This window comes from Myotis lucifugus, unplaced genomic scaffold (assembly GCF_000147115.1).
Source record: "Myotis lucifugus unplaced genomic scaffold, Myoluc2.0 scaffold_0, whole genome shotgun sequence".
Classification (NCBI taxonomy): Eukaryota; Metazoa; Chordata; class Mammalia; order Chiroptera; family Vespertilionidae; genus Myotis; species Myotis lucifugus.
Genome location: NW_005871048.1, coordinates 62,858,077 through 62,874,440, shown reverse-complemented (window position 1 = coordinate 62,874,440; position 16,364 = coordinate 62,858,077). Strand labels below are relative to the sequence as shown.

General features: G+C 45.8%; 1 protein-coding gene across 1 annotated transcript in view; it reads left to right on the top strand.

The window, feature by feature from the left end:
- TRIO (trio Rho guanine nucleotide exchange factor) overlaps nucleotides 1-16,364 on the top strand; it is a 198,986-nt gene that overhangs the window by 15,279 nt on the left and 167,343 nt on the right. Inside the window, 4 exon segments of the mRNA XM_023752278.1 lie at nucleotides 592-1,104; nucleotides 3,281-3,403; nucleotides 5,284-5,475; nucleotides 12,916-13,047. Coding sequence (XP_023608046.1) covers nucleotides 592-1,104; nucleotides 3,281-3,403; nucleotides 5,284-5,475; nucleotides 12,916-13,047 — 960 coding nt within the window.

The following is a 16,364-nucleotide window of genomic DNA, read 5'->3' as shown; positions in this document are numbered from 1 at the left end:
CTGAATCGTCTGCTCTGTTCTTGGCAATTTGACACATTTCCGGGTTAATGTGCCTAAAATCGAGGGTTAGTGTCCACATTCTTGGAAAGAAATCTAATATCTTTTAAAAAAAATATATTTTATTGATTTTTTACAGAGAGGAAGGGAGAGGGATAGAGAGTTAGAAACATCGATGAGAGAGAAACATCGATCAGCTGCCTCCTGCACACCCCCTACTGGGGATGTGCCCGCAACCAAGGTACATGCCCTTTACCAGAATCGAACCTGGGACTCTTCAGTCCACAGGCCGACGCTCTAGCCACTGAGCCAAACTGGTCAGGGCGAAATCTAATATCTTTAGCTCTCATGAAATACATATAAGTCTAAAATTTTAGATATTCCAAGTAACATACATGTGTTGCTCTAATGGGTTTATTTTCACCAACTATACTGTAGGGCTTCATTTACTTATATTTATGGGGCCAGAACAAGGTATGTTATGTTTTCTATAAATAGATTACCTGCTTTAAGTTTGAAGACCTGTGACTAAACTGCCTTATGCTACGACCATCCAGAGTTGGTTCATCTTCTCATGCCTGTTTTTCCCCTCAGACAAACATGGTCTCTTTAGAAGGCCTTACCAAAGTAGTCGACCCTTCTCAGCTAACTCCCGAGTTTGACGGCTGCTTGGAGTACAACCATGAGGAATGGATTGAAATCAGAGTTGCTTTTGAAGATTACATTAGCAACGCCACCCACATGCTGTCCCGGCTGGAGGAGCTTCAGGACATCCTGGCCAAGAAGGAGTTGCCTCAGGATTTGGAGGGGGCTCGGAACATGATTGAGGAGCATTCCCAGCTGAAGAAGAAGGTGATTAAGGCCCCCATTGAGGACTTGGACTTGGAGGGACAGAAGCTGCTCCAGAGGATCCAGAGCAGCGACAGCTTTCCCAAAAAGAACTCAGGGTCAGGCAACGCGGACCTGCAGAGCCTCTTACCCAAGGTGTCCGCCATGCTGGACCGGCTGCACTCCACGCGGCAGCATCTGCATCAGATGTGGCACGTGCGGAAGCTGAAGCTGGACCAGTGCTTTCAGCTGCGGCTGTTTGAACAGGATGCTGAGAAGGTAAAGGAGAAGGGAGAGGGATGCTAAAAGCGGGTACACAGGGAAGCTTTCTGGATCGGTTGGTCTAGAGCAGCGGTTCTCAACCTGTGGGTCGAGACCCCTTTGGCGGTCGAACCACCCTTTCACAGAGGTCGCCTAAGACCATCCTGCATATCAGATATTTACATTACGATTCATAACAGTAGCAACATTACAGTTATGAAGTAGCAACGAAAATAATTTTATGGTTGGGTCACAACATGAGGAACTGTATTTAAAGGGGCAGAAGTTTGAGAACCACTGGTCTAGAGAAAGGGCTGGGGCAGAGTAAGAGACTCTCACGGTGTCGGTTAGAGACTAGAGACAGAGTGTCAGTTCTGGGACCGCCCCTAAATCTGCTTCCCATGATCATTCCCTGTGCAGTGCAGTGCTACTTTAGAAACTTTGAGTTGTTAATTACTGATAGTTTCGAATGCCTGTAAGATAGACAAGAATGATATCTTCGGCTAAAAGAGTGAATGTTTTATAGCATTATATTATTGAAAGCAATAGTTATGTACAGGGTGTCCCCAAAAATATATATACACTTTAACAGCTGATAGCTCAATTTTGAAAATTAAATGTATTTTAATAAACACTGCCTTATAATTACTCAAAGTGTGTGCATACATTTTTGAGGGGACACCCTATATGTATGTCATTTGCTAATTTCTGCTCTTCCACACATACAGAGCCAGTGACAGTACACCATTCAGATCTATTTTTAAAAAGGGTGAATAATTAGTTAAAATTAATAGTTTCTGGGAAATATAGGCAATAATAATTTATGGTCTCATATCTTATTCTTGTGCTCCAGATAAACCAACTACTCAGCGAGAATTCTTGCCAGTTACCGGCTAACTCAGTCTTAGCCATGGGAAAGCAGTGCACTTCTCTATGGGAATGTGGTGCAAGCCATGGGTGTGGGTGAATTGGTCACTCTTCATTTGCTCTCATGGACTGTTTTTCATGGACAGGAGAATGTTTTGTAAAGTAAAACAAACAAACAAACAAAAAGACTACATTAGAAGTAAAGGACCTTTTGAAAGGTGACCCTCCAGTACTGTTCTTTGGTAAGCTTTTCACATACCTGCTAGTGCACTTAGGTTTTAGGTGCTGCTTTGTCAAAGACACTGGAGAATCTTCCTTCTAATTATTAAAAAAACCCACAAAACAGGTGGCCATCTCGGATTCTGCTTCAAGGCACAGTATCAGTGCTGATAGGCGTTTATCCTATATAATAAAAGGGTAATATGCAAATCGACTGAACTGAGGAATGACCAGTCGCTATGATGCACACTGACCACCAGGGGGCAGACGCTCAATGCAGGAGCTACACCCTGGTGGTCAATGCACTCTCACAGGGGGAGTGCCGCTCAGCCAGAAGCTGGGCTGACGGCTGGCAAGTGCAGTGGCCCACCTCCGCTGCAGCACTAAGGATGTCCAACTGTGGGGAGCGGGCCTAAACCGTCAGTCGGACATCCCCTGAAGGGGCCCCCCCCCCCCCCATCCAGTGCACGAATGTCATGCACCAGGCCTCTAGTTTTTCTTTAAATGCTTTCCTTATGAACAACGTAGTCTACATCCTTGTCCAGGTAGTCTCTCCATTGAACCTTAAGAGATATGTCTTGGTTAAATTTTTTCCCAATCCTTATTTTCACAGTAAATTTTATTGTTTGCATTTGCCCAGGTTTTTTTTTGTTTGTTTGTTGTTGTTGTTTTTTACTTCTTGCATTCAAGAACATTATCTTATAGTCTTTGGCATTGCTATCACCAAAACCCACCCAGAGATGATAAATCCCTAATACCTAACAGGTCTTTAGTTGAAGAGTAGTTTGGGCCATTAAGTAGTTCAGTGTAGCTTGGGGGCTGGGTTGAGAATCAAAAGATGAGTTTGTCATTAGCCTGGGGGACTTGAATATCTTTGCTCCATCCATCCTCATTTGTCAAAGGAACCATCTGTTAGATAAGATTTTCTTACAGGTCCTGCAGGTTCAGAACTCTGCTAACTTCTGAGAAGTCAAGAATCCTGGACCCAAATGCTGAGAGGTTATCGAGGAAGAACGTTGCCTCTTCTGCGTTTGGCCCTGTTCCCGGGTTCGTGTCAGTTCATTTCTTTTTCCTGGAGTGATTCAGGTTGTCTTTTTCGTTCCGGTAGATGTTTGACTGGATCACACACAACAAGGGCCTGTTTCTGAACAGCTACACTGAGATTGGGACCAGCCACCCTCACGCTATGGAGCTTCAGACGCAGCACAACCACTTTGCTATGAACTGTATGGTAAGACTGTCGGGATAGTTGTATCCTTTGAGGGAAGGGATTTTAGGGAACGGGACACACACAGATCACATCCCAGCATGCAGCCAGGAGGCCATGTGGGCCTTCAGAATTTCTGATTTGATGATAGCAGCTGACCTCCAAGTGTCCAGTTCTCAGTGCTCGCAGTGTCTAAGTAGCTTGTTTTCAGTTTTCAACAAACAAAAATGTAAACAAGCAAACCAACTAACCCTTGGGAGCTGCAGGTTGCTGGGTGCCACCGTGTTCCCTTACCTGCGCCAGAAGTAATGGGGATGTGGAGAAGGCACTCTGCGCAGACCAGCACTCTGTGAGCACAGTCTGTTTAAGGACATGAATGTGATTCAGGAAACTAATGGGTTCAAGGGGCAATGAGTACCCACAGTGGGTCCCACAGCAGAGCCGTCCACATGGACAGCTCTTGTCAGGATTCTAACAGAGGGCATCTGCTTGAGCTGTTCCTCTTTAAGGGGACAGAGAAAGCAAAAATGAGTAAATGTCATTACCTGGCACTAGAGATGCGAAGGGGCCAGGGACTTAAAGGCCAGGGACTTAAAGGACACTAGTTATAAGCGTTAATGCCGCAGGACCAGGGAGGCCAGTTCCTTGCTGACTGTCACAAACTCACAAAGTGTCCTCCCTCCCTGACACTGTCAACACCCCTCTGTTAGCTGAGTCTAGCTTGCACACGCAGCCCAGAAAAGTAATTCAGAGGCTGCATGCAGTCTGTGGCTCGCTGATCCCAGGCATAGGCGACTCCTCCTAGTTAGGTTTGGGGCAGAAATGAGTAAAAGACTGTACAGGGGAAGAACGGACAAGTGGATACACTTTCTTGGGTGGGCTCAGTCGAGGTAACAACCACCAGGCTCTTGCAGAGGTCTGGGTGCCAGGCCGTGGGGGACTGGCCCACAGGACCAGTGTGGGAAGGGAAGAAAAATGTAGAGAAGTTTGGACAGGGAAGGCAGTGAGATGTAGGGGCAAGATTGGGAGGAGCCATAGTTGTGTCTGTGATTTTGGGGGACTATAGAGAACACAATGTTCTGATGCATCACAAAGCATCATAAGTATGTGAATACACTAGCCTGGGCTTTGTTGAAGGTGTGTATCCCCACCCCAGCCTTGGCTGTAATGGGACTTCAAAGAAGATGGAAGGTGGAAAGGGAAATATCATAGCGAAAACTTGTTTTGCAAAAAGCGCAGTTTTTTTAAGCCTCGCTCCCTTATTTTTTCAGGACACTGGTGGACCTGAAGATAGGAATCTCAGCAGAGTAGAAAAGCTTGATTTAAAATTTGAACAAAGCATTGTTCTGTGTCCCAATTCATATTCCTTGGAGAAAGTGCATCCATTTAGAGAATATTTTCAGTTGGCACAAAAAAGAAGACTTGGATTTATGGAGAAAGGAGAGCTTGTTTTCACACAAATAGCCTTGGGTGGCTACGGACATATTTAGTGGTTTCTGGGTCCTAGTTAGAAGCGGAACGGTTGGGGTCCTGCAGTTCTGGGCGACTGCTCGTCAGGCGGCTTGCCATCTGGACCCTTGTCAGGACCAGGAGCCAGGAAGTGAGTAATAGAGTATTTGTGTGCACACACTTGTGCTTTTGACTGCTCTGGCCTAACAAGATGCCTTTCAGCCCGTTGATTTGTAATTTTGCAGTCTGACAAACAGAAAGGGGAACCAAAACTCAGAGTCCACGGAAATCCAGACAGCAAATAGGTATAGCATTCTACACCAGGTGACTCTGCTGTTAAGAATATCACTTTTAAGCGAATAGGCCGTGTTTCAGGAAATTCTATCCATGTGTTTTAAAGGAAGCCTCCTGTTTGCCTTCTGCTAAGGAGCCCTCTCTTTCTGCCCCTTCCCCAGAACGTGTATGTCAACATAAACCGGATCATGTCGGTGGCCAATCGCTTGGTGGAGTCCGGCCACTACGCCTCTCAGCAGATCAAGCAGATCGCCAACCAGCTGGAGCAGGAGTGGAAGGCGTTCGCCGCGGCGCTGGACGAGCGCAGCACCCTGCTGGACATGTCCTCCATTTTCCACCAGAAGGCTGAGAAGGTCAGTGCCCGTCACGGGGTGGGACCGCCCGCTGCCTCCCCGGCACCTCCCCCCCGCGGCCAGATCCTTGGGGGGCTTTGTGTGGCACCGAATCACCTGAGCTCTGCCGACCGTCAGCTGGCTTACCCCTTGCTGTGCAACCTGAGGCAGGTGGTTTAACCTCCCGTTCCTTAGTTTCTCACTTGTAAAGTGGAAATAAAAGTTGGCTTGAGAGGAGTTTTACTGTGAAAATGAGATGATTCATATTAGGTGCCCTGCAGAGCGCCTGGCATACGGTGGGTACTAACAAGTGGTAGCGCTGTTCTTTACCCCTCTCCTCCTCCTTTACTCCCCCCTCCTCGTTATCACTGCAAGACTCTAATTAGGATGCTGTGGCAGCAGGTAACAGAATGCCTGGCTGTCAGGCTTAAACATCAGGCTTTGCTTTCCTCCCAAAACAAGAAGTGACAAAGTATAGGCAGTTCTAGCCAGACCCAATGCCAGGGCTGGGCTGCTCGACCTTGCGCTCATGGTCACAGGATGTAGGCCACAGCTCCCAGCACCAGCCCTCCACTTGGTGTCCGGGGAGTGCAGGGCTGGCAGTGAGTGTTGTCGCCCATCACTTTGATCAGGGAAACATTACTGTCAGGAGATCCCTCCGCCCAGTGCTTTCCGTAGTCCAGGACTGGGTGCGGGGAGGGGGGAGGGGGGACCCAGCTTCTTAGCCCCACTGCTGTAGGCAGGCCCTGCCAGCAAGGGCTGGGTGGACATGGCTTTGGGGTAGGCAGCTTTCAGTGTCGATCACGATTTTTAATGATTTGCATGGATTCTAACACATTGGCTTCATTGGCTGATGTGCTCTGTCGAAATACCTTACTAAGAGGTAATCTGTAAGGTGTGTCTGTACCACTCCCCACACCTCCACAATCCTTTCCACAAACAAACTGGCTTGAGCAAGCAGCTATGGAGGCAGCAAAAGGAGAGCGATGCGTTCCTGACCGAGACGTCAGCGTGGAAGGTGTTCTGGACAGTGACCTTCCTTCGCAGGTGTTGACAGCACAGGAACCTGTGGCCACCGGGAAGGCAGATGGGGAAGAGGCAAACGGTTACCTTATTTTAACAGAAAAATACTGATAGAGCTTTTTTGGGGAAAACTGTATTTATAGGGATTTGCACTGATGACTCTGAGAAGGAAATAGTGTCTCTTTAATCCAGAAGTGGTCTCTGTTGAGGAATGAAGTCAGTTGAGGTAAAACCGAGGCCCCAGCTTGCCTGGCTTTGGGCAAGGCAGCTAGAATGTTGCACAAGACACTAATTAGTAGTGATCTCAACTGTAGAGACCTTTAAAATGTGAAGCAAGAGAGGAAACGGTGGAAAAAAACCTTGATGGCCTCATGTAAAAGCCAAGCTGTAAAAAAGAACTTTCAGGTTTCAGTAGGAAGATTTTTCTGCTTATTAATATGCATTGAACTACTTTTATGATTAAAGGATAAGTAAAGGCCCCTCCCCACAAAAGTAGCTCTTTTAAAGTAATAGGAACCCCCTTCAGGATCAGGACTCTGACCCGTTCCGGTCCCTGTCATTGTGCTGTTCGCTGGGCATTACTGTGGGTGGGCAGATGAACTGTGTGCTGCCCACCTACGTGTCAGCTGGAGTGGGAACCTAGCATGAGGTGCAGCAACCCCTGGAACTGGGGCTGGGGATGTAAATTGGTGGTGGGCACCCAGAAAGGTATGTCAAGATGCTGTGAATAAATTAGAAGCAGCACAAGCCGTCTGGGTGAATGGCAGGGAGTCCGAAGCATAATAACACATAAGGAAAATCTCTTTCGTAAACATAGTGGGATTCAGACTTGTAAATACACCCGGAAGATTCCTTGCTGCTCTGACCTGCCTGAAAATAATCTAGAAGTGTGAGTGCCATGGGACATTTTCCTCTGCAATGTTTTATTATTAAACATTTCATCCTTGTAGCAAAGTTGAAAGAGACTGGTGTGTTTTTCCTTGGATAAAATGAGTGGCTGTAAGTTATGGATTTGAAGGAAACTAAGCTAGATGAATATATATTGAACAGAATTTCTTGGTATCCTGCATAAACAATAGCATTGCTTGAGGTCTCCATGCAGATCAAGTGGATAAACAGTCGGAATGCTTGAGGTCTCTGTGCAGATCAAGTGGATAAGCAATAGCAATGCTTGAGCTCTCCATGCAGATCAAGTGGATAAGCAATAGCAATGCTTGAGGTTTCCATGCATATCAAGTGGATAAGCAATAGCAATGCTTGAGGTCTCCATGCAGATCAAGTGGCCCGAGAAGAAGTCAAATCCAAGCTTAGGGACAGAGTGGCAGGTGAGGCAGGGGCCCGGCATTGTGGTTGACCTTGATGATGTCCTCAGAAAGTATTTCCTTCCCTCAAGCGAAAATGCATTGTGTATCTTTCCCTTCACTGAATAACAGTACAATCCTTGAAATTCTGATGTGGAAAAGAAGGTCACATTTACTAACATGGTTTTCCTCTTCCCAGGAGAGCAGTTCCAGGACTAGGCCAGCTTTGTCCCTTCTTTTTAAATGCTTTACCTTCCGGTGATGCTTAAGCTGTTTTCCTAACCTCAGTAGGGAAAGGACCAGAAACTTTGGACGTCACAGGTTAGGGGTCCATCATAGCCACCTCTCTGAACGCCATCCAGAATTCTCATTAAGAATTTCAATCTTTTCAGGGGAACGTACGTCTCAAATATGCGACCCTGTGCGAGTGGTCAAATGACAGGAAGAGGCCTTCCCTCTCAGGACAGAGCTGCCAGGGAGGGACACGTGTGTGCTGAGCTCCCGCCTCGCTCCTGTCTCTGTGGATGCTCTGGTGTTGATATTTGCTTGTGGGTTCATGAACATCAACCTGGAAGTTAAAACTAGATGAGAATGATGTTTTGTAGATGTTCTGCTTTCCGAAGATGCCTGGACCACTCTGTCTCATGTCCTCATCTCCAGGATATCAGTTTGTCAGTGTGGGGGCATGACCTCTCTGTCAGCGCTCTCGCCAGCAGATGGCACTGAGGGCTCCAGCCTTCACTTTCTGGTCATGTGGTACAGCCACAGGACAGCCCCTTCCTATTAAAAGCTCCCAAGGCAAATGTTATTAGAATTACATTTTTGTAACATAAGGAATAAAGTGACTTGGTTTTACTACACCTTAAAATCTCCCATTTTTACTATTAAATAATGTGATCTCGAGCCACACTGTCCAGTATGTAGCCCAGTCAGCACATGTGGCTACTGAAGTTCCTTCACATTCACTAAAATATATTAACAAGGTAATTTGAAAGCTGAACGAAATGGAATTCACTTCCTTAGTCACAGGATGCATAGTGCAGATGCTCAGGAGCACATGGGCTTGTGGCCACTTTTACTAGGCGGAGCAGGTTACAGGGCCGTCACTGCAGAAACGCCTGTTAGTGCTGATAGCAGCTGACCTTCCGAGGGACCCCTAAGTCTGATCACCTTATTTATCTGTGACTTTAAGGGCCGCTGACCTGATAATAGCCAAAAAGAAATAACAGCCAGTATTTGCATGGCTCTTTCAAATTCACAGCTCTTAACACAAAGCCTTGTTTCCTCGTTAAGTCAGGCCAGTGAAGTACATGGGGCTGCTGTCCTTGTCCTTATGTTCTATTTGGGGAGTGATTTGCCTGTGGTCTCAAAGCTTGGGCTTTCATTATTTGAAACTTTCATTATGAAAATCTTTTAGTTCCTGAGATGACAGCACACAATTTGAGAAACAAGCTCTTAAAAGTTATAGAAGGAGCCTGGCCGGTGTGGCTCAGTGGTTGAATGTTGACCTATGAACCAGGAGGTCATGGTTGGATTCCCGGTCAGGGTACATGGCCAGGTTGCGGCTCGATCCCCAGTAGGGATGTGCAGGAGGCAGTTGGTCAATGATTCTCTTTCATCATTCATTGATGTTTCTATCTATCTGTCTCTCTCTCCCTCTCCCTTCCTCTCTGAAATCAATAAAAATATTTAAAAAAGAAATTATAAGTAAACTACTTTTACTATAGGCATATATAAAAGTTCTTGAATGTTTCTCTTTATTGGTTGCTTCAAAATTGGAGTTGACTATTTCAGTTGTCATGTGGATACACCGACACACTAGTCTGACACTTGTGCTGACTGTGAAGTGTTATATAACCAAAGCTGTCCCTGTTATATCGGAGGCGCGTTGCCTCTTAGGAATATGTTGTAACTCTGCTTTGTTTGGGGCGTGCTGTAGTGACCCATGTGCAGCAGCCATTAATTAGTGACTTAACCTGGTGATTTATTAATGATGCTGGTTAACCTCAGTCAACTCATAATTGAAAAAGGTTTATAATAACTTAATAATTGGTGTTAAATGCAATAATCAAAGAGGAGAGAGTGAAATGGAGATCAGGAATAGTTAGACTCATTCAACCTGACCTAATTGACATTTATAGAACACCCCACCCTAGAAATACTTAAAAATAGGCCTAATGAGTCATGCCTGCATCTATGCAGAGGGGGAGCGGTAAAGTAAGTTATAACACTTCCATGGCCTTGAGGATGTGAGGCGGGTGCCGCAAGGGGGGTGAGGAGATGTTCCTTGTGGGTGTGTTGGTTTAGTCATGTTTGAAGCCATCAGAAACCACCTGCTATTCGATGACACTTAATACCGTATCATTGCTCTCAAGTCCTAAGATTTGCACGCAGATATTTTTCTGAGCCAATACATAAATGATAAAGGGATTTTTATAAACAGTTGTTATTTGGATGACTTGTCTATTTTAAGTTTCTAAAAAGTCCTAAGTACTTGGGAGGGCAGGTCAGTTACCCCATTTTAACTAGTCACCCTCGGCACCCCTGGTAAGCAGCAAGGCAAATGTGTTCATGTCTAGTTGGCTTAACTGAGTTAGCATCCCTAATTGGGCCTTCTGCCGGCTTGCCTTTGTCACTCAACATGATGCATGCTGAGAGGATCTCCCTAGGACTTTGGCAGTGGTTTCTCAGCTATTGATGAATTCTGGGGAAGTGGGGGTGGCCCCGGGGGTGGGGGGGGGGGAGAGACCCGGTTGGCAGTCAGCAGCCTGGCTCTGCAGCCTGCGGCTGACACTCTTGTTTAACTTGCAAAGTGGGAGAGGCTGGCGTGATCCCCGCCTCCCTCAGCCCACCCTTAGGTTCTGGGGCACAGCCTAGGAGTTTGGAGGCCTTCACTGGATTGTCTTTTAATCTTGTGTGTATTTGCTTCTGAAAAGGTAGAAAAAATGGGCCTGTTGCTCTTTCTGATGTTACGTAAATGATTTCAGATGTTCACCATTAGCATTAAAATTTTTTAAATTACAGTTTACATTCAGTATTATTTTGTATTAGACAATCATATACATTACAAAGTGCTCCCCCCCCCCCCCCCCCAGGGTCTCAAGTACCCACCTGGCACCATACATAGTTATCACAGGATTATTGACTATATTCCCGGTGCTGTGCTGTACATCCCCATGACTGTTGTGTAACTACCAATTTGTACTTTTTTATCTCTTTACCCTTTTCACCTATTCCACAACACTCCCCTCCCCCTGCAGCCATCTATTCTATGTGAGTCTGTTTCAGTTTTGTTTTGTTTATTTTGCTCTTTAGACTTCTTATATAAGTGAAAACATATGATATTTGTCTGACTGATTTCACGTATCATAATACCCTCATACCCTCTTGGTTCATACTATCTCAAATGGTAAGACTTCATTCTTTTTTTGTGTCCAATATTCCCTTGTATATACAGGGTGGGGCAAAAATAGGTTTATAGTTATAGGTACACAAAACACAGAGTTTATTCTTGAATTAGTGTTTATAATTATTGTATTATTTTCCATACAAGCAACTATAAACCTACTTTTGCCCACCCTCTGTGTACCCCAGCTTTTTTATCTGCTTTACTATTGATGGCCACTTCGGCTGCTTCCATATTAACATGGCAATTAATACAGGGGTACACATATTCTTTTGAATTAGTGTTTCGGGTTTCTTCAGATATATACCCAGAAGTGGAATGGCTGGGTCATAAGGCAGTTCCATTTTTAATTTTTTGAGGAACCTTCACACTGTTTTTCATGGTGATGAATCCAACTTGCATTCCCACCAACAGTGCACTAGGGGTCCCTGTTCTCCACATCCTCACCAACACTTGTTTGTTGATTTATTGGTGGTAGCCATTCTGACAAGTGTGAGGTGATATCTGCTGTGGTTTTAATTTGCATTTCTCTGATGATTAGTGATGTTGAGCATCTATTCATATGTCTATTGGCCAACTGTGTATCCTCTTTGGAGAAATGTCTATTCAGGTCCTCTCGAAGTTTTTAATGGGATTTTTTTTAAGCTGTTGAGTTGTATGAGGTCTTTATAAATTTTGGATTTTAACTCCCTCTCGAATGTGTCATTGGTGAATATCTTCTCCCATTCAGTAGGTTTTCTTTTTATTTTGTTGATGGTTTCCTTTGCTGCGCAAAACCTTTTTAGTTTGATCTAGACCTGTTTATTTAATTTTTGTTTGCTTGTTTCTTTTGCCTAAAGAGATATATCAGAAAAAAATGTTGCTCAGAGAGACGTCAGGGATTGGCTGCCTGTGTTTTCTTCTAGGAGTTTTCCAGTTTTGAATCTTACATTTAAAGCCATAATCCATTTTGAGTTTATTCTTGTATGAGGTGTTAGAAGGGGGCTAAAGACAGTTGTTCAGCCCTAGCTGGTTTGGCTCAGTGAGTAGAGCGTCGGCCTGCAGACTGAAGGGTCCCGGGTTCGATTTTGGCCAAGGGCACATGACTGGTTTGCGGGCTCGATCCCCAGTGTGGGGCGTGCAGGAGGCAGCCAATCAATGATTCTCTCTCATCATTGATGTTTCTATCTCTCCCTCTCCCTTCCTCTCTGAGATCAATAAAAATATATTTAAAAAAATAAAGACAGTTGTTCGGTAAGTAGTGTTGAGAAAATTGGACAGATATATGCAAAATAATGAAACCATTAGCAACTGAATGAAAGAGGAAAGCAGGAGAGCTGGACGGCTCCGGGAGAGTTGCACTGCTGTCCTGCTGGGGCTGGAGGCTGACACAGCAGGGCGGTTAGAAATGTGAATTTAGCGTCGGAGTGGGAAGATTAACCGGCATGCCCAGAACAGCAGTGCAGGGCAGAGCTGCTCCAGGGGCGCTCCTAGACCTGGCCCCGGAGTCACCTGCAGTCATCATTTCAGGTGCAGGTTCCCGGGCCCAGCCCCAGCTCTGCCAGAACCTACACCAGGGGTGGATTCTAGGAATCCAGTTTGAGAACTCATAGGAGAGCCATTTGAGATGGAGATTCAACCAGGTTCTTAGAATGTCTCAACTACCCTTATTTCAAAACCACGTTAAAAAATAGCCTCTTCTCACTATACATCGCCACTGATAGAGATCATCTTTTTTTTTAACCTTCCAAGTACATGAGCAACGTGGACTCGTGGTGCAAGGCCTGCGGAGAGGTGGACCTGCCCTCGGAGCTGCAGGACCTGGAGGACGCCATCCACCACCACCAGGGCATATACGAGCACATCACCCTGGCGTATTCCGAGGTAGGCGGGCCTCTCTACTATGTTTGCAAAGCAACGTTATTTTTGTGTCATAGCACGAAGGCTAGGGAAAAGGAAGTTTGGGCTGGCCTAAAAAAAACTTTTGATTTTTGAGTGAAACTTCAGGTTTATTGTAACTTTTGAACTTGGGTTGGGGGTGAAAGCTAGTAAGGAGAAGAGGGTGGTGGTGGCTGGCAGTGAGCAGACCTTTCACGGCCTGTGACACTGTGGGTGTCCTTTAGAGGGCTCAGATTTCCATCTGCTAAGTCTCCGAAATCCCGGTCTTCTTGTCTCCATGTATTCAGGAAACACGTGTTTGCATGCTTTTCAGTCTGGTCAAACTTCAGTTAGCCTCCCTGAGTGAACTTTCTAGAAAAGAGGCAAACCCGATGCAGCCTCATGCTCTGCCTTGCAAGCACACACTATTTTTTTCAAATATGCAAAGCTGCTCGCTGTTGTAGAAATCTCAGGGTAGTGTTTTCTTTATTATTTTAGGATAAATTATTTCATGTAATTACCCTGGTTTATTTCTGCCACCTTCCTCTGTGCCAGGCTTTGTTGTAAGGACTTTATATATTACTGCTCACAAGTCTGGGGCATGTACTGTATTATCCCTGCTGTTACAAATGAGGAAACTGAGGCTCAGTGAGGAAGTGACAGGCCAAGAGCTGTAGGAGGTGGAGCCGGAACGTGAGCCCTGACAGGCCGGCTTCACGTTCTCAGTTGCCTTCTGTCATATCATGTTAGGTGCAGTGATGATGACAACTACAGGTGGGTCAAGGCGTGTCACTTGTGGGTTGTTTTTTTTTTAATGTTTTTATTGATTTCAGAGAGAGGAAGGGAGAGATAGATTGCCTCCTGCACGCCCCCTTCTGGGGGGTTGAGCCTGCAATCCAGGTATGCGCCTTGACTGGGAATCAAACCATGACCTCCTGGTGCATGAGACAATGCTCAACCCCTGAGCCACACTGTCCAGGCAGAGGGGAGCACAGAGTAGATGTTTAGTAAATCTTTAAATCCAAGTCTGCCTTGATGTGAACCACATCCACTGTGAAAGTCGTGGGAAGAAACTGGCCTTTTGTTTTGCGTCTGGCACCTCCTGCTTCCCCAAGAGGCTGGCACTCTCCTGACCTAGGCCCAGGTCTCCTGTCCGAGTGCCGAAGGGGGAATTAAAACGTTTGCTTTGGAATGTGGTCAAACCTTCTTCCCCTGGAAGTTGATATCTACATGCTTGTTTCTCTTGCTCCCTTTGTGCCTAACAAGATCCCTTTATCTCTCAACACTATTTTACGCTGTCCATGGAATTAAGAATAGTTACCTCAGTGATAGGTTCCTGCCCCCGTGGGACCGAGGAGCTCACACACAAGGGGACCGGGTTGGCAGGAGCCGGGCTGCAGCCTTTGCCTGCGTGACCCGACCATGTCATGCTCTGGCCCAGCTGCCGGTTCAGCCTGCCTGTTGCCCTGGGTACTGCTAGCAAAGCACAGAGTTTTCTCACTGTTACCACTACGTTCTATGAAAAAGGGCATCTTGACATGGGAACTGTGTTTACCTGTGGTGCCGATTCATTAGATTTCAAATTGGCACTAATAATTCAATGGCACGTAGACAGCTTCCCAAGCTGGGGTCTTAAACCACAGATTTAGTCTAAATACTTGTTAGCAACTGCTCCATACACTCCAGGAGACAGCCATTTGAACCAGGTAAATGGAAAGATTTTCTATCTCTCTCCCTCTCTGAAATAAGTAAAAATATATTTTAAAAAAGAGAAAAGTTTGCCCTTGATGAGCATTTTGTGAAGAGATATACTGATATAACAGGTTTGGACTTCTCATGGCCTCCGCCCGCATCCTCTGGTGACTCCTGCCGTGTCGGTGGCCACTGTGGTGGCTGTCCGACAACGGCACTTATTTCCGTCACTCCTCTGTATTCACTAGGCAGCCTTTTCTGCGTAAGGAAGAGCTTTATTCTCATGCATTCATTCATTCAGTATAGATTTATAAAATCTTTTTATATTCAATGGGCTATAATCCAGTACTCTATTTTGATGCCTAAATTGTCCACATTTGGCTAGCAGGAGTCCCTTTTTTGTGTTTTTGATACATCCTTATCATTATTTGAGCATTACTTTCTGGCATATCAACATGGTCCCTGACTCATCTTGTCCTTTCCCTGCATTGTCCCTGAGGTCAACCATCTCACCAAGAAGTTCTGGTTCCTGTGCTGTTGTGTGGTATTTAGAAACTAGGATCTGGGTGCTTGCGAGGGCTTGTCTACCTGTGGGTGTCAGTGCTTCTAGGCCCTCTGAACAGTTAGAGTCAGGAAACATGTATGTTAATGTCCATCCGTCCATCCATCTGTCCATCCATCCTTCCATCCATCCACACACATCCACAACTACTGCCCCATCTACCTGTGTCTATCTCTACTTTAAAACTGCGTGTGTTTTTACTGGTGCTTCCATTTCTGATCCGATCCTCAGAGTTCTCTCCAGCTTTCCCCATCTGTTTATACATTCCTCCCAGACAGCAACGAAACTAGCTCCCTCAGTGTATGAACTCATTTGTTTACTCAGTGCATTTGCTCAATCTCCCAACCTTTCTGCCTGGCCTCTGTGAGCCCCTCACCCTGCCCACCCACTTCCTCAGAACGCCTGGCACCATGTCCTCCATGCCAGGAGGGGAAGGGAAGAAAGATGGGAAGGAAGGGCTGTCATGCTTTTTAAGTGTTTTTGTTTTGTTTTGTTTATTTCCTAAATTAGTGGTTTTCTAACTTGGGTGTTCTGGTTAAAAGTGAAGTTTCTCATAACACATACCCCCCTCTCCCCATGAATCTCCATGCTCAATGGGCTCTTTTAGTGATTCAGCGCCTGATGCAGATGCTTCACAGACCACACACTGAGACAGCCTTCCCTGTTCCAAAGGCGGTGGGTCTGCTCAGTGGACATCCATCCACGGAAAGCTTCCTTTGCCTGCTGTGGGTGCAGGGTCATTAAGAGTTGGGATTTTATAAGCAAGCCTTGCTCTTCCTTTTTCTTTTCTCTTGTCCTGTCCCTCCATCCCACAATTTTTCTCTTTCAACCGTGTCTATAGTTTTCAGTATCTGATAGTAAGTTTGCAGTGGGAACTCTTCCCCCCACTTTTTTCCCAGGACACAAATGCCTGCTTTTCTGTTTTAATTAGACCTGTCCCACGTTGTTCCATTTGTGTTTTAGCAACAGGAGCATACCTGTGCCTGGTAAACATCCCTTGCGGCAGCTCGCCAGGTTTGGGCTCATGTCTGATGGAGTTGACCACAGGAGAGTGAAGCCATAGAAACGC